This window comes from Haematobia irritans, chromosome 1 (genome assembly GCF_050003625.1).
Source record: "Haematobia irritans isolate KBUSLIRL chromosome 1, ASM5000362v1, whole genome shotgun sequence".
NCBI lineage: Eukaryota > Metazoa > Arthropoda > Insecta > Diptera > Muscidae > Haematobia > Haematobia irritans.
In genome coordinates this window covers 132419428-132445365 of record NC_134397.1, presented here as the reverse complement: position 1 = coordinate 132445365, position 25938 = coordinate 132419428, and the positions used below count along the sequence as shown (strand labels likewise).

General features: G+C 32.0%; 1 protein-coding gene across 1 annotated transcript; it reads right to left on the bottom strand.

The window, feature by feature from the left end:
- Nucleotides 1-21265, bottom strand: LOC142221828 (uncharacterized). The gene is made up of 5 exons (XM_075291663.1): nt 20632-21265; nt 9867-10441; nt 9707-9797; nt 718-836; nt 1-569 (listed from the first exon to the last, which is right to left on the bottom strand). Exons 2-5 carry the CDS (start codon nt 9997-9999, stop codon nt 430-432), a joined length of 483 nt encoding a protein of 160 aa, XP_075147778.1. The 5' UTR covers nt 10000-10441; nt 20632-21265; the 3' UTR covers nt 1-429.
- Between the last annotated feature and the right edge of the window lie 4673 nt (nt 21266-25938).

Sequence of the window (25938 nt, the reverse complement as noted above, 5' to 3'; positions counted from 1 at the left end):
TTTTGTTGTTAGCAAAAGTACAAGAGTATTTCATATATATTTATTTTATTTATAAAAAAGCACGATACGCAATGTCTTTGCCATTAACAATTTGATACTGGCTACCTTATCGTCCACTTGTATATTATATGGTGATATTACTCCTTCTGTTTCTTGGATATAATTACTATATATATAGAAGTCTGAAATGCGATGATACATATGGTCCATATGGTTTGTTTTTAACAAAACTTCCAGTACATTTTCAAAGTCAGATTTTGAAAACAAAATGAATTGAAAATCTCCTGACTTTGATTTCTCTACAAATCCGATTGTGATAAACTGATATCACTTCGAGAATATCAATAATATAAATATTTGCAGCAAATATGTTTGCCATTATAATTGCTGATGCTGTTGTTGTTGTTGTTGATGTTATGCAAAATGTTCCTATTGAGTTTTCTTGGCACGTCTACGTTTGAAGCCAGTCATTTGTTTCAAGAGTTGTGTATTTTCATCGTCCAAATCCAAACTAGGTTCCCAGAGACGTAATCGTTTCGGTATATACATAAGGGCAACTAAGGTTATGGCTAAACAAGTAATAATAAGGAGAAACAAAAAATATTATGATTACTCAAAAAATCGGTTTTGGCTAACACTTTTATTCGAAAGGACAAACTTTAAACACAAAAGTTAACTTAGTCATAAATGAACTTCTTATTTTGCATTTATACTTACAATTTAAGACACAGGGAAATATGACATAAAAGTTCAAAGTGCATGAACGGAAATACAATGTTTCAGTCAGATATAATATTAACGTTAAAGCCAACGAACAGCCACCCATGCTGACCACACTGAAATATGTGAAAATTAAAATAAAATTTTTAGTTTTTGATTATTATCTGTAATTTCTATACATAAAATTTCACAAAAATATTTTTGTTATATATTTTTTTTTTTCATTATTATTGTAAAATAAAATAAATATAAGTCAATATTTAATAAGAATGATTTTGTAAAGATGTATCTGTTTACATCATCACATATGACTCCACGAAATAACGCCCAAAGATAAAATGAAATAAGACCCCAAATGTTTATACATATAACAAAACAATATTTTTGACTTTATTTCATTTTCACGGGGCTTTGTTTCATTTTTAAAATTGAGATTTTATTTCATAATGAAATAACGTGTCAAAATAAAAAATGAAATAATATCCTAAAATATATTTATATTTGGGCGTTATTTTATTTTATCTAAATTTGCGATTGACCGAAAATTACAAGATTTTTACCTTTAGAAATACGGATGTGGTATGTAATGAATAAGGTAGTCAGTTCACAATTGGATTTGACCGCTGAAGATTCAACCTCTCTAATCTGGACACTAGCTAAACCCAAAAAAACAAGTATATACGGCCGTAAGTTCGGCCATCTTATGTACCCTCCACCATGGATTGCGTAGAAACTTCTACGAAAGACTGTCATCCACAATTGAATTAATTGGGTTGTGGTATCTTAAAACTTCTTAAAATCGTTTTCTAAATTGTTAGTTAGTCCATACGTGGTATATATTAGACAAAAAAGGTATGTGTAGGTAAGTCTACAAATAATTACGAATCGATATGGACTTTTGCACGGTACGTAGAAGCCAGAATTGAAATATGGGGGTCGCTTACACGCAGAGAAGAAACATGATTGTAACAATCATATTCGAAGAGCAAAATAATATGATAGGAGCTGTTTTTGCGGCGACCATGTAACATTTTAACCTGCAACCATGTTGGCTCAGTGAACATGGCTCTAAGAAAAATGTAATTGCCTCATCTAAAATGTTATTATATTGATAAAAAGAATTTTGTTTGAATGAAAAGACAATGGTCACGATTTAAAATGTTATGTATTCATTAAAAATGTTTTTCTTCTAGTTAAAAGAACATGATCACAACCTAAAATGTTTTGATCTTTATGAAAAAACTTTTTTCATCGTCGAAAAAAGGATGCCACTTGAGAAAAGAAAACACAAAATTAACTTTATTTGTTTGTTTTTGTTTATTTATAAACTAATTCATTGTTTTTTTTTATTTATAATGCCGATCAAGCAAACATCATATATTTTTACACACTCTAGTTTATTTCAACAATAAGTAATTATTCCATATTTACATCGTGCACATCAAATGTACAAACGCAGACTTCATGTAACTGCAAATTAAAATAAATGATACCATGTAGCAAAATGCAGAACAAAAAACAGGTACATTTTTTCAATTACACTTTCCTTTTTTGTCTTTACATAAAACCACGTGCCAGTTCTGAATAAATAAATTAACACAAAACACAGTAAATCCGTATTCTCCGTCCATTCCAAGAAACAATCAACACACGACTGACGCGCAAAATGGAAATCGTGTGTACCTGCTCAATGTTTTTATAAAATTCTTTTCGCTGCAAAAAAGATAAAAAACTAAATGGTCACGAAAAAAAATGTAAATGGTCTTTATGGCCATGTAATGGTTTTAGACATGTCTATACTTAACCTATAAAAATACTTTTTTCCCTGTAAAAAGTAAAAAAAAATGAATGGTCAGGTATATGATTTTCGCGACCATTTAATGGTCTCAAATTCTATCATTTAGATAATAGAACATGTTTGCGGCATTTGAGAACCATTCAAATGCTTATTGCCACCATACATTTTTCTCCGCTAGAAACCTATTTTTACAAAGACAAAATACATGGTTTTCGCGACAATTGCATACTCTAGATAAGCAATAAATGGATGCGGCAACCATGTCCAAACATGTTTTTTCTGCGCGTGTATATGGGGGCTATATACAATTATGAACTTGATGTGGACCAGTTTTTATGTGATTGGGGATCGATTTATCTGAGGGCTATATATAACTATAGACCGATATGGACCTAGCTAGGCATGGTTGTTAACGGCCATATACTAGCATAATGTACCAAATTTCAACTGACTTCGATGAAATTTGCTCCTCCAAGAGGCTCCAAATCTCGGGATCGGTTTATATGGGGGCTATATAAATATGGCATGGTTGTTAAATATCATATACTACCACCACGTACCAAATTTCAACCAGATCGGATGAATTTTGCTTCTCCAAAAGGCACCACAGGTCAAATCTGGGGATCGGTTTATAAGGGCTATATATAATTATGGACTGATATGAACCAATTTCTGCATGGTTGTTGGATACCATATACTAACATCACGTACCAAATTTCAACCGAATCGGATGAATTTTGCTCTTCCAAGGGGCTCCGGAGGTCAAATCTGGGGATCGGTTTATATGGGGCCTATATATAATTATTGACCGATTTCGACCAAATTTTGCATGGGCATTTGGGGCCATATATTAACACCACGTACCAAATTGCAACTGAATCAGATGAATTTTGGTCTTCCAAGAGGCTCCGGAGGTCAAATCTTGTGATCGGTTTATATGGGGGCTATATATAATTATGGACCGATGTGGACCAATTTTTGCACGGTTGTTAGAGACCATATACTAACACCATGTACCAAATTTCAACCTGATCGGTTGAAATTTGCTTCTCTTAGAGATCATATACTCACACCATGTACCAAATTTCAGCCGGATCGGATGAAATTTGCTTCTCTTAGAGGAGGATCGGCAAGCCAAATTTGGGGGTTCGTTTATATGGGGGCTATACGTAAAAGTGGACCGATATGGCCCATTTGCAATACCATCCGACCTACATCAATAACAACTACTTGTGCTAAATTTCAAGTCGATAGCTTGTTTTGTTCGGAAGATAGCGTGATTTCAACAGACGGACGGACGGACATGCTCAGATCCACTCAGAATTTCACCGCGACCCAGAATATATATACTTTATGGGGTCTTAGAGCAATATTTCGATGTGTTATAAACGGAATTACAAAGTTAATATACCCCCATTTTATGGTGGAGGGTATAAAAATACTTTTCTCAGGAACGAAATTTTAGACAAGCGAAATTCCTCTTTCTTATAAAATATTTTCTTTTAGGCCAAACAAATCCAAATTTATGTTATGCGATTCAACGATTGGCTCTAATTCTTTTTATTCTAATTCTTCACCGTAAAAAGAAAATTTTGCTTGTTAAAACTTCGTTCCCCAGAAAAGGAAACTATTCTTTCAGTGTAGTTCGGACTATCCAGTAGTCCAGACAGCTCATGTTTTTCGACACTTTTGTACATTTTTCCTCTGTAATCTGGACAGTAATCTTTGTTGGTTTGTGTCGCAGCAATTGTTCGTTATTTTATCGTGTTTTTATAAAGTAAAAGAATACTAACAAGAGGTGAGGGAGGAGGAATGCCATTTTGCGTGTTGTTACAGTTCGTTCGATATTAAAAAAAACAACAAGGTACTTTCACAGAAAAATTGAGGGATATGATAAGTTTTCAGCAGGAATATACCCGGTGAGAAATTATGAAGTCATCTTCCAAAAGTCGAGAATTTTAAGCAAAACTTTCGAAAACAGTCAAGGAAATGAGTCTTAGTTAAGATCAAATATATAACGCAGATGAATATGCTCTATTTTGGAGACCGCACTTGGAACAATACTATCATACACACAAACAAATTTTTTTCTGATTCAGTCACGCAATTATTTGATTAAATTAATTTTTAATTGAAATGTCTTCAATCACGAAAATGATAGAATCAATCACTGTTTTAATTGGGCATAAAAAAATACTTGATTAAAAAAATAATTCATTTCATTAGCAAATTTCAATTAATTTTTAATTGATACAATTAAACATTTAATTGATGATGCATAACTTAATTAATTTTTATACCCTAAACCACAAAGTGGTCAGGGTATAATAACTTTGATCTGCCAAAAAAAGTGCCTACCAGAAATATTGATTTTAGACCCCATAAAATATATACCGATCAACTCAGAATCACCTCCTGAATCGATCTAGCGCTTGGTGTCCGTCCGTCTATCCATGTATTTGTTATTCACAGGATTCCGGTCGCAATTTTTAACCGATTTTGATGAAATTTGGTACAGGGTGTTTGGGCACAAGGTCGAACGCTATTGGTAGAAATCGGATGAAATTTAGATATAGCTCTAAATTTAGAAATTTAGATATAGCTCTAATATGCAAAATTTTATCGAAATCGGTTCAGATTTAGATATAGCTCTCATATATCACCCGATTTTGCCAAATTTCGCTCTACTAACCTTATTTTTGACAATTTATTAAATGATCGTACTCAAATTTTGCACAAGGTATCAATCATACTTGCAAAATATTATACAAATTGGTTCAGATTTAGATATACCTCCCATATTTTTCCAAATTTCGCTCTAATAACCTTATTTTTGACCATTTATTAACTGATCGTGATCAAATTTTGCACAAGGTATCAATCATACCTGCAAAATATTAAACAAATTGGTTCAGATTTAGCTCCCATATATATGCATCGCTAGATTTTCCCAAATTTGGCCATAATACTCTGATTTATTAACCAATGTTACTCAAATTTCAAATTTCGATGTACTAGTCGATCGTGTTTGGACTTACATGTAGCTCTTACAAAATAATATAGACCGATTTTTACCAATTTGGATTTATTACCCACAACTAATTGAGTGATTTCCTCATTTTTAATAATGGACTCAATATTAGTAGCACAGTGTGCTGTTGTTTTCACTTTTTTCAAATAATATCAACAGCCTTCTCTCACAAAAATATGGACAGACTTAAAAAATCATGTAGCGAAAGTGATTGTTAGAATTTTAAAACAGTAGGCTCTCAAATTGTTCTAGCAAAAACACATGCACTTTGCATAACGCAGAAAATGCCGTAGTGCAAACAACGAGTATGTATACAAAGGTACCGTTAGAAATTTACAGATAAACAGGTTTTGTGTTCTAAATGCCTTATAAATTAATTTCGTAGATGTGAATAACGATGTGCATGTGGTTTCGATCGGACATCATGACAATACAGCAAAAACTATTTGGTGGTGTGTAGGGTGACCTATTGACTTTTTAAAATCTCTATAACTTTTTTGTTTATGAATATAGGTAAATACTTCAAAAGCAAAAGTTTCATATTTTGTTAAGATCTTTATAATGGTTATAAGAAATGGGCATCATAGGGGTATACGAAGCGAAATAAAAAAAATTAAAAATCAAATTTGACGTCGGAGTCAAAAATGACCAATGCACGAAATATAGCCCCTGATCAACAACGAACAACGATATGCGTTTCTTTTCGATCGGACTTCAAATGACGACATAGCACAATAAATTGTATTTCGGGGGATCGTAGGGTGCACGGGAAAAAAAGTTTTAGTGTTCTGAAATTGTCTTCGAATATGCTACAAAACTGGGGGGTGACCGCATCAACTTTTTTTCGTGACCCTATCTATAGCACACTAACTCTGTAGGTGCAAAATCAACTATAGCTCCGAATATCGGAGCTATTTCTGCTCAGGTTGTGGCAAGACTCCCATAAACATGTCATGTTCTTAAATGTGAAAATGCGGTTTATCAACAAAACCTATACCATTGATACCCCACAAACAATGTCTACGAATCCAGTGGGGTTGGTTTAGGGTATGATATAGTCGGCCCCGCCCGACTTTCTACTTTACTCACTTGTTTAATTAAAAAGGTAACTTTTTCAAATAATTTAATTTGAATTGACATAGTGTTTTTAGTTTGATTAACAATTGATTGTTTGAAATTTAAATTAAAAATTGAAAAAAATGTTCATCACTTCTATTAACTGACTTAGTCTTCCGAGTTTAATATAATTTTTTAATTAACATTTTTAAAATTAATTTTTTAATTAAAAATTTTAAAATTAATTTTTTAATTAAAAATTTTAAAATTTTCGATCTGTGACTTAATTAACTTAAAGTTTCTATCTTGATTAAAAAGTTAATTATATCAATCAATTTATTAATTGAATATCTTCTTACACCGACTTTTTATTTCTGTACATTTATTTTTAGGGTTTTTCTCGGGAACGGAATCCCGGGATTCCCGGGAATTTGCTATTTTTTCGTTCCCGCTTTCCCGGGAATTAAGTGCGGAAATTTCCGGGAATTTTCTTTACAATATTTTATAACAGTCCCCGGTCTGACACATGATTCGTGTGAAAATTTGACGTCTGTAAATCAATTAGTTTGTGAGATAGAGCGTCTTTTGTGCAGCAACTTTTGTTATTGTGAAAACAATGGAAAAAAAGGAATTTCGTGTTTTGATAAAATACTGTTTTCGGAAGGGAATAAATACGGTGGAAGCAAAAACTTGGCTTGATAATGAGTTTCCGGACTGCCCCAGGGAAATCAACAATAATTTATTGGTATGCAAAATTCAAGTGTGGTGAAATGAGCACGGAGGACGGTGAACGCAGTGGACGCCCGAAAGAGGTGGTTACCGACGAAAACATCAAAAAAATCCACAAAATGATTTTGATAGACAATAAAATGAAGTTGATCGAAATAGCAGAGGCCTTAAAGATATCAAAGGAACGTGTTGGTCATATCATTCATCAATATTTGGATATGCGGAAGCTCTGTGCAAAATGGGTGCCGCGCGAGCTCACATTTGACCAAAAACAATAACGTGTTGATGATTCTGAGCGGTGTTTGCAGCTGTTAACTCGTTATACACCCGAGTTTTTCCATCGATATGTGACAGTCGGCTGAGTGGACAGCGACCGGTGAACCGTCTCCGAAGCGTGGAAAGACTCAAAAGTCCGCTGGCAAAGTAATGGCCTCTGTTTTTTGGGATGCGCATGGAATAATTTTTATCGATTATCTTGAGAAGGGAAAACCCATCAACAGTGACTATTATATGGCGTTATTGGAGCGTTTGAAGTTCGAAATCGCGGCAAAACGGCCCCATATGAAGAAGAAAAAAGTGTTGTTCCACCAAGACAACGCACCGTGCCACAAGTCATTGAGAACGATGGCAAAAATTCATGAATTGGGCTTTGAATTGCTTCCCCACCCACCGTATTCTCCAGATCTGGCCCCCAGCGACTTTTTCTTGTTCTCAGACCTCAAAAGGATGCTCGCAGGAAAAAAATTTGGCTACAATGAAGAGGTGATCGCCGAAACTGAGGCCTATTTTGAGGCAAAACCGAAGGAGTACTACAAAAATGGTATCAAAAAATTGGAAGGTCGTTATAATCGTTGTATCGCTCTTGAAGGGAACTATGTTGAATAATAAAAACGAATTTTGACAAAAAAATGTGTTTTTCTTTGTTAGACCGGGGACTTATCAGCCAACCTGTTATGTACTCAATGATTGAATACTAATGGGCGTATAAGTTTTTTTACAATCATTCCACATACGCACCCTAGGACAAATTTACATGTTAACACCGCAATGGAAATTGCGCTTTTTGATATTTTCAAACGAAAATGTAGGTTTTTCGAAAATTTTAAGATTTCTACGTAATATATACAAGAATTTATATACAGTGTGGCTGATATATATTGCAATCAAATTCAGCTTGCTATAATTTCTAAACCGCTCGCCTGACAACTGACATATTTATTCCAGTGACATTTCATGTTATTGTTTATTTTTTAAAAATGGAAATAAAGTCATTCGTGATGGAATTCCTGCGTGACAGTGTGATTCCTCCAGCATTTAAAAATGAAAAACCGTTTTTATTGTTTTGATTTCAGCTTAAAAACATGCGTTAACTAAACTACAGAGTAGCTAGCAACAAAGGAAAAGTATGTTTGTTAAATTTATTTGGGCAAAGCCCTTTAGACTGCAAGATGGTTGGATGGACGACCGTTTCGGAATTACCACATTCCTCATCAGTATCCTCTACATCTAGCGAAACTATCATCCAATTATCAGAATAAATTCGGATAATTCAATAAAACCTGAGTGAATTACACATGAGCCTCTCGAAAAAAGGTTTTTGATAGTCGAGTTTGCCTTAATACATTTTTGTACAAACATATCAATTTTCATTTGCCAAAGTCAAATTATCGATTTGGCTGGGTTTATTTTGAGCGAGCTTCCTCTGTTTCGTTTGTGTTATTGTTGGGTTCTTCTTCAATCATCATTATTTTGATTTCAGATTAAAACCCTGCCTTGAGTAAACTACAAGAGTAGCTTAACCGTGATACGGACAAAGATGCGCATACTTTAAAATTAAGACATTTTAGGATAGATAACTTTCTTTTTCATCCAATTAATTTTTTAATTGAAATTGCTTCAATTACAAAAATGATATTATCAATCACAGAATTAATTAAAAATAAAAAAATTTGTTTAATAGGTTCAGTTAAAATTTTAATTCACTTTGGTCGCAATACCCAATTAAATATTAAAATAGAGAATCAATTATTTATTTATTCATAATTATTTGAATATATTTCTTGAAAATGATTCACGAAAATAATAGTATCAATCACCGAATTAATTCGAAGCCAAAATATACTTGATTAAAAAATTAAATGATTTCTTCAGAATATTGGATACTGCAGTCTTCTGAGATGCTTTGGACTACATATTAAAATTACATCAATTTACAATTAAAATTATTTTTTAATTAAAAAAAGTCAAGCCTATTTATTGGTCTAGCCATCCCCCAATTATTTGCAACTGCCACTAACAGACTGTTTTAGTTTTTTTCACTTATTGCAATGTATATAGTATATACTTAAAATGCATGCATGTCGAATACTTACGGTCGATAGTGTATGTATAGTGTACAGTGTACCAAAGCTAAAGCTTTTAGCAAGCAATACATTCCAATTATACGAGATACAGTGTAATCCCCTAAAGAAGCAAAATATATACATTAATTGGTAAGCCATAGAGTGATCCAATGGGTGAGATACGGCTTACCTTCTATAAATTGTGTATCTGCATGGTCGAGAAAACTTCGACGTTCGATGTAACTACGAAATGCTGTCCCCAAATCCATGAAGGCCACAAATGCTATCCAGCCTCGAAAGGCGTATAGCAATTTTCGTTCCATTTTCGTGTGGTACGGCGTTTTGGCGGCTTTTTCTAGTCTCGGTTTGCAATAGAATCGCCAATAAGCAGGTTGTTGATCCCTGCTGACTTAATGAGTCCTAAGTATGTGGTGTCGTTGCTATTGGTAGTGTTGACGATGGTTTCTTCAGTTCAGTTAAAAACTATGTAAGACTCTTGACATATGAATGGCTGAACAAATGAACTCGGCTCGGCTTTTAATGCTTTCAGTAAATAGCTGCAAGGTTCCTTGACTTTTGTGGTGATGAAGATACTATGCTATGTGTTCTGTTACGTTCCTTGGCACTTGATTGTTGTTGCTTTGTACGATGGACAGACTGACTGACTGACTGACTGCTTTCGCTATTTTCATTTACGAGTGATATGGATTTGTTTTTGGGTCAATTGCATCTACAGATGCAGTTTACAAGTGGAACTGCTAACCTCTGTCGCACGAAGTACGGTGGAATGAGTGTATAAAGGAGACAAAAAGAATTAATTATTATTATACATTTTGTATAAATTAAATACAAAAACATAATGCTTTCTTCTTAAAGTGGGCTTTATGTTCGGTTTGCACATCGTAATTAAAACAAAACAAAATCTCATTAAACATAAAGCGGGTTGATGCAGAGATGTTAAGGTGTAAAATTTAAATTAGAACACTCGAAAAAATTGTCTTAAACAGAATATAAAATTTAAAAAAGTCCAAGCTTTAATAATATATTGTTACGTTTTTATATTGAGGGGTATTTAATTACCCGATAATTAAAACACAGTTCTTTTCAAATAACGACAATCTAAAATTTATTTGTTTAACTGATTGGTTTCACTTATTTGCTCTACGATGTGTACTGTATAAACTTTAGCTTACGACTGACTTGACTGCTCTCTCCGCTAGGGGTTTATACACCGAGATATGACGATTTCGAATGTTCTCGATAATTGGCCTACAACCTTCTAGATTAATCTACTACCTGGTAGATGTCGCACGGGCGACATAGCACATATTTATCGACTTATGTTCATTGTCTCGGCTATCTAGAACTTTCTATGGGGCGTTATTGTACAGGTGATATGGTACACATACTTTTAGGCTTATTCTCATCTTGGCTAGTGCATTCTACCATCTGGTAGATGTCGTCCAGGCATAAGGGATTATGGTCATATTACCGATAATTATAACAGTAAAACAAAAGGCATTACTTTTACAATGAATGACACAAAAGATGTTTAGGAAAGTACTAGAAAATAAAGAAATGACTCTAACAAGTTATGGCGCAATTTTATCGTTACAATTTGAAATTTAAATTAACGGAAACTAATGTAAATAAACTTAAATCTAGAAATATCGCATTCGTAACAATATGTTGACTGAACTTTGGTCCAATTTTCGTGCAAGTCGTGCAAGGGGAAGGTCCCCCACTTCGACCATATATGAAAGATCACCATTTTTCGTTCTTCGATCTACTTGAAATTTTCGAAGAACGTGGATGGTGATCATGTGTTGGAAATTGCACCAAAGTTTTCCGATTTGGGTGAAAGAAAGGTTTGGAGTGGAGTCTAGACAAAGATCCGCTACTTTATTTTTCGATAACACTAGTTTACACTGAAAATGTACACTTGATGAGAGTCGAATTTTCTTATGTATTTTGATCTGCTTAAGTCGAAAAAAAAATTTTAAATTTCTTATGGAACTGTTTTTGAGATATCCCGTTATTTTTAGTTTTTCGATCTTCATTCAATTTAATCATTCATTTTTCGGTCGTTTTCTTCTAGTTGGTCTTATTACTTACGTTAGAGTATCATCTATACCATGGAGAGAATTTTTTTTTTTTTATGGTTTATACTTTTCTGGCGGAAAAGGTCCATTGTAAAATACGATTTTTTGAAAATTTGACTTTTTGGCATCGATATTTTTAGAACAACTTAACTTATCACAGATCCAATTACAAACGATTATTCGTCATCTTAATACCTTTCATTTAAGTACCAACAACGATATAATCGCACATTTCTAACTCGAGATATAATTTGTTTAGTGAAAAAAGACCAAAAAAACTAAAAATAACGTTATATTTCAAAAACTGTCCATAAATTTTTTGTTTAAAAATTTTTTGTAAGCTACGGAAATTGGTCGGGGTAGAAAAACTCCACTTTGCCCGACTTTTTTTAAAGTATAGTGAAAAAACTATAATTCTCCGACTTCCTGGAAATTTTCAGAACTGAACTGTTCAAAATATTGTAACTGAAGAATATATCTTCCCAACAAACAAAAAATTGGAAGTTGTCCTAAATGCACAACTTTCCCGGGATGGAAAAAGTCCGGGAAAAAGACATCCTACACTCAATGAAAAACATCCTTTGATATAGTATACATTTTAAATATATTAATTAATTAAAATAACTTAACGCTAATGTGGAGATCTAACAATATATTTTATTTAAACATCTTAAAACAGCCAACAAAATCACATCAAAAGAGTGTATATATGTGAATAAATTATCAAAATCAAAACGAAATATTTTCTAATAAAAGAAACGTTTACAATGTTTGGGATCTCATATAAATAGATCAAGCATTTCACGAACAATATGTTACCATAGGATTTATTGCACCATCAAAAATTCTTTTAAAGGAATGAAACGTGTTTCAGTTATACTCTCGTAAAATGGATTCTGATGCAATGAAGATATGACAATTATTTTTATAGATTTATTCGGATTCGGTCAATATTACTTAAAGGTCTACGCAAACACATAAATTTATAATTAAATTAAATAACAGAATTCACAATTATGTATGTCAAGTATGTCATTTTCATATATACACAGACAAAAACATATTGGATTTCAATCACAAAATTAATTCATTTGATTAAGTTTTTTGATATTACTTTAATCACGGATTTGTTAACATCAATCAGCGATACCAATTAAAAAATTACTAGATCCAAATAAAAATTTAATTTTGTAGTAATTTTTATACCCTCAACATCGAAATATTGCTGTAAGACCTCATAAAGTATATATGTGTATATATATATATATATATATATATATATATATATATATATATATATATATATATATATATATATATATATATATATATATATATATATATATATATATATATATATATATATATATATATATATATATATATATATATATATATATATATATATATATATATATATATATTCTAGGTCGTGGTGAAATTCTGAGTCGATCTAAGCATGTCCGTCCGTTCTGTTGAAATCACGCTAACTTTCGAACGAAACCAGCTATCGCCTTGAAACTTGGCACAGGTAGTTGTTATTGATGTAGGTCAGATGGTATTGCAAATGGGCTATATTGGACCACTTTTACCCCCATATAAACCGACCTCCAGATTTGGCTTCCGGAGCCTCTTAGACAAGCAAATTTCATCCGATCCGGTTGAAATTTAGTACATGGTGTTAGTATATGGTCTCTAACAACCATGCAAAAATTGGTCTATATCGGTCCATAATTATATATTGCACCAGCGTTGCCAGAATTGTTTCACAAAAAACCGCTAGATTTGTCCAAAAAACTAGCCAAAAAAAGCTAAAAAATTTTAAAAAATAGCTAGAAAAAAAGCTAAAATTTTTTGTATCAAAAGTCACATTTTGGATTGAAATTTAACAAACTTAAAGGCTTTATTTCACTTAAAATGCATATTATTTTAATTGTATTCATTTTAATTCAATTTCTGTGAGACTGTAAGAAAATTTAAGTCATATTAGCTCTGTTTGCGTACTCGATACATTTTGATTACTATCACAAATTTTTACTGGAAGTCCTTCGTTTATATTTCCTAGTAAAAACATTTTTCCCAGTAAACTTGCAATTGCCAGTTGGTTAATCATCAACAAGTCCAATGTGCGATATATTGCATAATGTCACATAGAACTGCATTAGAAAATATCAATATATTTCGTTTTAACTGAATTAATGATAAATTCGTGAACGAGAACACTTCTCTTAATTTTACCCAAGAGAATAAAACCCATTCTAACTGTCTTGCAAGTTTATATTGAATAACTTTTATTCGAAAATTTCCCATACAAACCTATTGTTGTCCAATTTTCGTAAATGTAAATCCATTCCATTAATATATAGCAGATTTGTTTTGATCCTATCACTACGAATTTTTTCATTGCATTTTTTGATGTTAAAAAAATAATACCACATTCAAAACTTTATTTCCTTAATTATTTCTATATTCGGTTCCAAAGATTTTGTACACTAATGATTTTGGTATTGATTCCGAGTCAAATTTGAATTTAAATATTCGTTTTTTTCAGCTTTTTCTTCATGAGCTATCACAGTGCTTTAAAAACGTGCTAACGACAACTTAAATTTCCAAATTCAGACTCGACTTTAAGTAGAAATTATTCTATGTATACGTTTTTAAAATAAAATGTTGAAAAACCTCTTCTATTTTTGAACGCTATTTTGGTTTGTGGTCAAGATACAAAAACTCCACAAATTTAAAGACTATTTCATTAATTTTAAGAATTTTTTAGAATTGACCCTAGCCTTCTTTCATGAAAAGATACCCATTTTTAAGTTGGATCACTTAACTATAAGGACGAAAAGAATTTATCGGCTATTGGACAAGGAAAACAGTTTATATAAGAGAAATTCACAAATGCTATTATAACCAAAATTCGCGTTTGTATTTTAAGGAAATCAAATCTTTGGCCTCACAACAATATTTTTTCAATGTACAAAGCAATTCACATCTACTATTTTAATTTAGTTATATCATAATAAACGAGTCAAATGCTTCCTAATAATTTACTGACAGTTTATATAAGGAATTGAAATATGTGGAAAACCTTATTCTGACAGCAAGGCTTAGATAAAAACGAAGTTTTATCCATATTTCAATAGGAACATGTCGAAAATAAAAAAAACCAAAAATAGCTAAAAGGGGCATGAAAAAAAGCCAGAAAAAAAGCTAAAAGCTAAATGCATTTTTTTCCCGCTAAACGTCTTCAAAAAAAGCCAAATCTAGCGGGAAAAAAGCTAAATTGGCAACGCTGTATTGCACCCATATAAACCGATCCTCAGATTTGAGCCTCTTGGAGGAGCAAAATTCATCCGATCCGGTTGAAATTTAGTACGTGTTGTTAATTTGTAACCTCTAACATCCAAACAAAATTTGGTCCATATCTGTCCATAATTATATCATATATAGCCTCCATATAAACCGATCCCCAGATTTGACCTGCGGAGCCTCTTGGAAGAGCAAAATTCATCCGATCTAGTTGAAATATGGTACGTAGTATAAGTAAATGATCTCTAATACCCATGCAAAAATTGGTCCATATCGGTCCATAATTATATAGCCCCCCATAGAAACCGATCCCCAGATTTGACCTGGTCCATATCGCTCCATAACTATATATAGCCCCCATATAAACAGATCTCCAGATTTGACCTCCGGAGCCTATTGAAGGAGCAAAACTCATCCGATCCGGTTGAAATTTGGTACGTGGTATTAGTATATGGTCTGCAACAATTGTGCAAAAATGTATCCATATCGGTCTATAATTATATATAGTCCCCATATAAACCGATCCTCAGATTTGACCTCCGGAGCCCCTTGGATGAGCAAATTTCATCCGATCCGGTTCAAATTTTGTACATGGTGTTAAAATATGGTCTCTAACAACCGTGCAAAAATTTCTCCTATCGGTCCATAATTATATATAGCCCCTATATAAACCGGTCCCCAGATTTGACTTCCGGAGCCTTTTGGAGAAGCAAAATCCATCCGATCCGGTAGCAATTAGGTACGTGGTGTTAGTATATGGTCTTTAACAACCATGCCAAAATTGGCCCATATCGGTGCAATTAGGTACGTGGTGTTAGTATATGGTCTTTAACAACCATGCCAAAATTGGAGCCTCTTGGAGGAGCGAATTTCATCCGATTCCGTTGAAATTTAGTACATTGTGCTAGTATATGGCCGCTAACAACCATGCCCAACTAGGTCCATATAAAGCGACTCCCATATTTCAATTCTGGCTCTCTAATTACCGCGCAAAAGTCTATATCGGTACGTAGTTATTTGTAGACTTACCTACAGTATGTCAAGAAAGTCTTTTGACATTGCCAAATATTTCAAATTCTAGAAATAATTGAAATATTAAATATTTTATTAAATTTTTAATTCTGTGTACGTATGTATACTTTGCAAAATACATAATAAAATATTTTTTTTTAAATTTCATTATATTTAATTTTGGAACAAAACATAATTTTTATCCCATTGTCAAAACACTTTCTTGACAAACTGTATATACCTTTTTTATCTAATATATATCACGTATGGATTAACTTACAATTTAGAAGACGATGTTAAGAAGTTTTAAGATATCTTGCCATCGGTAAGTATTACCACAGCCCAAGTAATTCGATTGTGGATGACAGTATTTCGTAGAAGTTTCTACGCAATCCATGGTGGAGGGTACATAAGATTCAGCCTGGCCGAACTTACGGCCGTATATTCTTGTTGTGATTGAATTTTGTTTTGTTTAACAATTCACCAAAAAAGTTTTTATCAAAATTGATTTTTAATTGAAAAAATATTGACATTTTTTCTATGTAAAAAAATCCTTGCAATAATTATTTATATTTTGAAATTATGCAATTGTAAACGTAGGTAGTGTAAGGTAAGATGATCCAATGTTTATCAAGGCTTGCTTAGTCTACTCATCGAAATATCGGTTTTTACTCTCTTATGAATTTTCCGATTATAACTATAGTTGGAATTTTCTTTGGATTTGAGTCAAAATTTAACGAACGAATGAATACTGTACACAGAAAAAAATATTTTTTGGTTTCAATCACGGAATTAATTGATCTAATTAATTTTTGATTCTAATTCAATTGCGGAAATCACAATATCAGTCACCGAGGCTAATTAAAGAATTAAATGTACCACATGTGTCGCTGTCGTGAAGTGTCAATGAATAAAAATTTCTTCTAAGTTTAGGACTGACTTTTACTTTTTATTCCACAGTGTACTGAAATTTTAGCCGAAAAATATGTTTATCTGCAAAAAAAAACACCTCGCCGAAAAAATCAGCTGTTTACATTTTCCGATCAGAAATTTGATAAAGTGTTCCAACGTGTGAGTCAGAACAACTATCCTTTTGTGAGGTGTGATGAATGTGTGGTGTACACACTCAAGAAACAGTGAACCCAACAGGAAGGAACATTTTGGTTACTTTTAGAAGTTTTAGGTTATTTTAAAACAAGTATATACGGCCGTAAGTTCGGCCAGGCCGAAGCTTATGTACCCTCCACCATGGATTGCGTAGAAACTTCTACTGAAGACTGTCATCCACAATCGAATTACATGGGTTGCGGTATCATTTGCCGATGGCAAGGTATCTTAAAACTTCCTAACACCATCTTCTAAATTGCAAGGTAGTCCATATGTGGTATATATTAAACTAAAAAAGGCCGATTAAATACGTATATAATTAAGTTTGACAAAATTTTCTATAGAAATAAAATGTTGATACAAGTTTCTATAGAAATAAAATTTTGACAATATTTTCTATAGAAGTAAAATTTGGACAAAATTTTCTATAGAAATAAAATTTTAACAAAATTTTCTATAGAAATAAAATTTACAAGTGTAGCTTAACCAACAGAGGAAAAATATGCTTGTCAAATTTATTTGGGCAAAGCCCTGTAGACTGCAAGATGGTTGGATGTACAGCTGTTTCGGAATTACCACATTCCTCATCAGCATCCTCTACTTGCAGCAAAACTATCAACCAATTATCAGAATAAATTCGGGTAATTCACTCAACCCAAAGTGAAATACACTTGAACCTGACAAGCATACTTTTCCTCTGTTGGTTAAGCTACACTTGTAGTTTAGTCAATGCATGGCTTTAAGCTGAGATCAAAAACAACAATAACGATTGAAGAGAAGCCAACAATAACAAACAAAAGGAAATAAAATTTTAACAAAATTTTCTATAGAAATAAAATTTTGTCAAAATTTTCAATAGAGATAAAATTTTGACAAAATTTTCTATAGAAATAACATTTTGACAAAATTTTCTATAGAAATAACATTTCGACAAAATTTTCTATAGAAATAACATTTTTACAAAATTTTCTATAGAAATAAAACTTTGACAAAATTTTCTATAGAAATAAAATGTTGACAAAATTTTCAAGAGAATTAAAATTTTGACAACATTCTCTATAGAATTAAAATTTTGACAACATTATTTATAGAAATAAAATTTTGCAAAATTTTCTATAGGAATAAAATATTGACAAAATTTTCTATAAAAATAAAATTTTGGTAGATTATTTTTGGCTCGAGTGGCAACCACGATTATGAACCGATATGGACCAATTTTTGTGTGATTGTTAGAGACCATATACTAACACCACGTTGCAAATTTCAACCGGATCGGATGAATTTTGCTCCTCAAAGAGGCTCCGGAGGACAAATCTGGGGAACGGTTTATATATAATTATATATAATTATGGACCGATATGGACCAATTTTTGCATGGTCATTAGGGAACATATACCAACACCATGTACCAAATTTCAGACGGATGGGATGAAATTTTCGTTTCTTAGAGGCTCCGCAAGCCAAATCGGGGGATCGGTTTATATGGGGGCTATATATAATTATGGACCGATGTGGACCAATTTTTGCATGGTTATTAGAGACCATATACTAACACCATCTACCAAATATCAGCCGGATCGGATGAAATTTGGTTCTCTTAGAGGCTCCGCAAGCCAAATCGGGGGATCGGTTTATATGGGGGCTACATGTAATTATGGACCGATATGGACCAATTTTTGCATGGTCATTAGGGAACATATACCAACACTATGTACCAAATTTCAGCAGGATCGGATGAAATTTTCGTTTCTTAGAGGCTCCGCAAGCCAAATCGGGGATCGGATTATATGGGGGCTATATATAATTATGGACCGATGTGGACCAATTTTTGCATGGTTGTTAGAGACCATATACTAACACCATGCACCAAATTTCAACCGGATCGGATGAAATTTGGTTCTCTTAGAGGCTCCGCAAGCCAAATCGGGGGATCGGTTTATATGGGGGCTATATGTAATTATGGACCGATATGGACCAATTTTTGCATGGTTGTTAGAGACCATATACTAACACCATGTACCAAATTTCAGCCGGATCGGATGAAATTTGCTTCTCATAGAGCGATCGCAAGCCAAATTTGGGGGTCCGTTTATATGGGGGCTATACGTAAAAGTGGACCTATATAGACCAATTTTTGCATGCTTGTTAGAGACCATATACTAACACTATGTACCAAATTTCAGCCGGATCGGATGAAATTTGCTTCTCTTAGAGCAATCGCAAGTCAAATTTGGGGGTCCGTTTATATGGGGCTATACGTAAAAGTGGACCGATATGGCCCATTTGCAATACCATCCGACCTACATCAATAACAACTACTTGTGCCAAGTTTCAAGTCGATAGCTTGTTTCGTTCGGAAGTTAGCGTGATTTCAACAGACGGACGGACGGACATGCTCAGATCGACTCAGAATTTCACCACGACCCAGAATATATATACTTTATGGGCTCTTAGAGCAATTTTTCGATGTGTTACAAACGGAAAGGCAAAGTTAATATACCCCCATCCTATGGTGGAGGGTATAAAAAGCTTTAAATTGGCTTTAATGTTAGGGTTCATTTGTTTTTAGTTATTAATTAATTGATTAATTGTTTAGTTATTAATTAATTGATTAATTTATTAAAAACTTAATTAATTATTGTGATTGATTTTTATTTTTAATGAAATCAATTAATATTTTAGTTAAGTAGTGATTTTTTTAGAGTATGTGCATAATTTTCAGTTATATTTGCAATTGGAAATATTTTTTTATTTAACTAAAATGTTGATTGGGATAATTAATATTTTAAATAAAAACGCAACAATTTCATTCATCATTTTTTTAATATATTTCATTTGATAAAAAATCAACTATATCAGTGCATTTTTTAGTCGATTACATTTTTAACTTCGATCAATTTTTTAATTGGAAATATTTTGGTGAATTATTTTATATTATCCAAAATATTTAAAAATCCCCCAAAGACATTTTTTCTAAATTCTTGCCTTCTGATATCCTTAAAAGTTCATACATACGATCTGTTTTTTATAAGGCAAATGACATGTTTTTGTTTGAATGAAACAATCAAAAAAGGCTATCGTATACAATAAAAGAATATATTAAGGCTATATAGCAAAAAATTTGAACATTGATCAAATTACCGAATAATAGAAAATAAATTGTTTGCTAAACGCTTTTAGGAGTTGTTAAGGATGTCAGAGTGTAGGAATATACAAAAAAAATCTATTTTTGGTATTAAAATAGGCTTTCGCAGACACAGAAAAAGAGAAAACAGACTTTTTTCTTTGAGTGTATGATACAGTCCGTCCAACCTCGACTTTCCACTTTTTTCAATAGAATCCTTTTTATTAGGAAATTATTTGTTGACAGTTTTCGACATTTTTTTCGAGTGTAAATTTAGTATTGAAAATTTTAGAAGAACTTACCCAATTGAGATTCCTCGACCCAATGTGTTCTGGTTTGTATTGACACTAGATATTATGTTTTCTGTTATAATGGTTGTGCAACTTCCTGTTTCCTGTGTCCTGTTTTTTTCCTTTCGTTTCGTGTGTGTAGGTGCTGGCTCCTTCTTTAGTCGTTTGATTTCTGTTCTGCAAACTTTTTGTTAATTGCCCTTTGTTTTTTTACACACTTCCTTTTTGTCATACAACCACATAAAACAATTAATGTATATTTCGAAGCATACACGCGATATTCTATTTTATCATACACTCACGCGGACATATCAAATATAGGGCAACTTATAAATCACTGGGAATACAAATGCATGTATCTTGTAGATAGAACACTAAACACCAAAGTCAGGTTAACTTATTTATAATTTTTTTATTAATGACGATGATGATGGGATATTGCAAAATGCTTTTGTTATAATTGGTTCTTTAATCTTACAAATAGATTTGGCTATATTTTTTCATTTGGTTATTGTTTTGATTGTCCTACGTTCGTTTACATTTATTTTCTAAATAAATAAATAAATTATTAATACTTTAGTGTGCCGCAGTGCCGAATAAAAATTTGCTTGGTGTATTCGATTTCATCCGTATTCGTCTAGACCCACCGTCTGTTTATAGTTGACAGAAATTATTGCAAGAATATTTATTTCTCTTCTCTAGATATGTGCTAAGAGACAATCAGGGATGGTCTATCGAAAACTACAAAATATTTGACATACATTTACGACGCATATTACTGACAAAGATAATTAATACATATTTGACAAAACAGAATATAAGAAATTGGATAATGTATACATTCTACAAACGTAATTTAAGAAGATTTGTGAGCTAATTAATATTTTTAAATGTGGAATAATATGACACAATATGTAGCCAAAGATGGCCATATTTGTTAATATCAAACTTTTGTGCAAGTTTTCTAAGCCGTTCTTGTAACAATAACTTCGCAAGAGATGAATCGAAGTTGGCCCATATATATTGTGGGTTTTATGGTCAATATTTTTTTTTTAGCAAGATTGGGTTCTCCCATTTAAGCGACCCTAATACATATAACTAAGAACACTGTGTGTCAAATTAAAATGGGTTTAAGATTACTTTTGAACAAACAAAATGTAAAAGTTTTAATATTATAAATTTCTGTATATAATACATATGAAAGCGCTTTGATATACTAAAAAATAATTTGAAATCATGACATCTTCTTCTAGTTTACAAGTTTTACCCACTTAACCATAAAATTTTCGTTCAGTCCATCCCTGGACACCATACCCACTTTTTGAGAATATGAGGTTGTTTTTGTATTCTAGCCGGCACGTTATGGTCATGCGCTCTATGGTATTTTCTTCTCTTTTAAATGTACGAGGGTGGATTTTACTGTTATTTTCATTAGTCGTTGTCATAAAACATGTGTTTCCGTGCTTTATCTCTGTGATTATTTTATTTCAATGCATAAAGGTTGAGTTACACACCATGCGTTAATCCGTGCGTTGATGGAAGGGTTGATATTTTTCTGTTTGAAGCACTCCAACAAAACTGTTGCTTTCAAAGAGAAAATTCAACTCTTCAATCAACGGACGCATTAACGCATGGTATGTAACTCAACCTTAAGAATACTTCTACAAACACAACTTGTGTTCAAATAGTAAGAAATATTTACTAGTCCGATTATTAAAAGAATTTATTTTAAAGTAATTTCACTCTATTGATACATATAGTATTTTCCACGTAAATTTTGTAAATTAAAATAAAATTTTTAAGCAAAACAAAAATTTTATTTAATTTATTATAAATTTTATTTTAATTAAATAAAAAATATTTACAATTGTTCCATTTTATTGTTATATTCAATCAATCAAAAAAGCAATGGAAAGTTGATTTTATGGTTAAAAATAATTCGATAAAAATAAATTACATTTCACTGTTCGCGTTGAAAATTTCGCGGTTATAATATAAAGCATGTAAATTAACTCAATTGCGCAGTTACTTGTTCCTCTAGATTTCAGCAGGACTTTACAGGAATGTGTTTGTTTTCATTCATAATTTTGAAAATTTGAAACCCGAACATAGTACCCACCTTTAGTTGAATAAAATATAAAGTGAATTGAAAAACAAACAAAAAAAACATTTTAATCATGTACACCCGAAGAAATTTGTTAGTAGAAACATTCTGCTAAACAGCAAGATGTTTCTACTAAAACATCAACAAGTCTGCTGAAAAAGGGAAGCAGTGCCTGTTTGCTGAAATAGCAAACATTGTCTGCTATTTTCGAGCTCGATTACACTAAAACAAATTTTAGTTTGGCAAACAAATAAAAAAGCCCCTAAGTACCACAATTCGAACAATATTTTATGAATATCAAATCAAATTGAGGCATAACAGCAAACAAAATGTTTGTTGTTCGCATTTAGGAGCTTGGTACTTAAAAATGCTTTGGGGAAGAATTTATAACCTAAAAATTTTATAATTTTATAATATAAAATTAAGTTCTTCCATATTAATAATTATTTTAAATGAAATCCGATATACTGAAATAGAATCACATCTGAAAATCTAATGAGAAATGAATGCAGTGGATACATAAAATTATGACATCCGCCTTATGACAAGCCCATGTAAAATTCATTGCTTCTGAGTCTATTTTACACCATTTCCGAATCCAAGAAGAACATTGCTTGTATAGGCTACGCCTTGTAGAATAAAAATCCGAGAATTCGGTAGCGTTAAATTCCGAGAATGCCCACCACGTCGAAAACAGTCGTATACGATATCCAAAACTCGTCGAAAAAACGACGTCACTATTGTGTTATTTTATTATAGGATCGTTCGAGTGCAATTATTAGGTTCCTTTTTTGATAAATTTAGAACGAAGCCAATAAGAACCCCTTCAAACTGTTAAGGGGCGAAACTATGTTCGCTATTTGCTTTGAAATTCCCGAGAATTCGGTAGCGTTAAATTCCGAGAATGCCCACCACGTCGAAAACCACGCCCCTTCAAACTATCAGAAAAAGTGGATTTTAAGATAGTTGTAAAAGAATCTTTGTGGTCAAGTAAAACACGATTGTTTAGATGGTTATTAACTTGATTAAACATTTATAATTTCTTACACTCATAGAAAAAAGTCTGCTAAAACCAGCAGTCGATGTCTGCTGTTATATTTTTGTACTTCAGGGCCAAATGAACAAAAATTTATAAAATTTTTAGGTTATAAATTTTTCCCCAAAGCATATTTAAGAACCAAAAATAGTGTTACGTTTTTATATTGTGGCGTATTTAATTACCCGATAATTAAAACACAGTTCTTTTCAAATAACGACAATCTACAATTTATTTGTTTAATTGATTGGTTTCACTTATTTGCTCTACGATGTGTACTGTATAAACTTTAGCTTACGACTGACTTGACTGCACCCTCCGCCAGAGGCTTATATACCGTGATTTGACGATTTCGAAAATTCTGGATAGTCTGGCCTACAACCATCTAGAACTATCTTGATACAATTTATCTAACACCACAATTCAACTGGTTATCTTCATTGCCTACAGCCATCTGGAATGTTCTATCGGCGTTATTTTACAGGTGATATGGCACACATACTTTTAGGCTTATGCTAATAATCTAGTGCATTCTACTAGATTAGGTAGATGTCGTGCAATGAACGATTGGAAACACAAAAGATGTTTAAGAAAGTACTAGAAAATAAAGAAATGACTCTAACAAGTTATGACGTAATTTTATCGTTACAATTTGAAATTTAAATTAACGTAAACTAATTTAAATAGACTTAAATCTAGAAATATCACATTCGTAACAATAGTTTTTGGTATATTTTTGCACCGTAATATACTTACAAGCTCCTAAATACGATCAGCAAACAAAATGTTTGCTGATCGCCTCAATTCGATAAATATTCAGATTTTTGGTCACATACTATAGATATTCATAAAATATTGGTTTAGCTATGTTAGGATAGTTCCTAAGTTGACATTTTTATTTGTTTTAGCCAAAATAAAACATATTTTACAGTAATCGAGCTTCAAAAATAGCAGGAAATGTTTGCTATTTCAGCAAACAGTGACTGCTGTCCCTTTTTCAGCAGACTTTTTGCTGTTTTAACAGACTTTTCTGCTGTCCCTACTAACTAATTTCTTTGGGTGTATAAATATAACATTTATACTACTATCACATTTAACATAATTGTTTCCATTAATAAAAGAATGATGTTGAGTTACAAGTAGCAAGTTACATGTTGCAGCGTTTATCAGCCAGTGTTTCTAGTCCATTTGGAAAGTCGAAAATTGTTCACCAATATACATTTCACAATTTTAAGCGAAATAACTGTTTTCAGCACTTCATTTTCGTTTTTATTTAAATAAATTATAATAGGCTATTTGCGCTTGGTGTTTCACAAAATATAAAATTGATCTTGTAAAAATAGTGATGGCAAAACACTTTCATGTACATGTACGACCTCGAGCTCGTTTTCATCAATAATTCATTAATTAGAAAAATCAAATACAGGTCGAATACAATAAAAACAAGTTTGTAACAAAATTTTATTTCTATAGAAATTGTTGTCCAAATTTTATTTCCATGGAATATTTTGTCAAACTTTTATTTCTATAGAAATTTTTCTTACAATTTTATTTCTATAGAAAATTTGGTCAAAATTTTATTTCTATTAAAAATTTTCTCAAAATTTTATTACTGTAAAAATTTTTCTCAAAATTTTATTTCTATAGAAAATTTTTTCAAAACTTTATTTCTGTAGAAAATTTTGTTATAATTTTACTTCTATGGAAAATTTTTTCAAAATTTGAAAATTAAAGTACCTCTTAGTTCGAGACGCAAAATCTACCAAAACATCAAGAATTCTACTAATCTACCAAACAGTAAAAAATTTATCATTTTTGGTAGATTTGTACAAACTGTGGCAACCGTGGTAGAAATGCCACCAGAGAGTATAAAAATACAAGAGGACGAAAATTTCTCTTCTACAAAAACAACATATGTCAACCGTATAGATGTCGCACAATGCCTGCAGCTTTGGTATTACCGACGTTGAGGTCGAAGCGCTCTTTTGATAAATTGTTTATATAGGCATCGGCAGTTATAAAATAATTGTCTGCCAAAAAATTTAATAGAATGAAAGTATTTATGTAAATGAACATTTGTTATTACAAAGTAGGTTCTAAATCCTATTTTCCTTACGTTTCTTAAATCCGGCAGAGAACTGAACTGGGTGACGACGACGCAAACTGTATGATATTTGAG

Excerpts from the sequence above, each read along its gene's own strand:
- LOC142221828 (XM_075291663.1), bottom strand. The coding sequence starts at position 9,999 with ATGGAACGAAAATTGCTATACGCCTTTCGAGGCTGGATAGCATTTGTG. Across the intron at positions 837-9,706 it reads CTATACATACACTATCGACC|TGTGGTCAGCATGGGTGGCT; the intron begins GTAAGTATTCGA and ends CACATATTTCAG. Across the intron at positions 570-717 it reads ATTTCCCTGTGTCTTAAATT|CCATAACCTTAGTTGCCCTT; the intron begins GTAAGTATAAAT and ends TTACTTGTTTAG.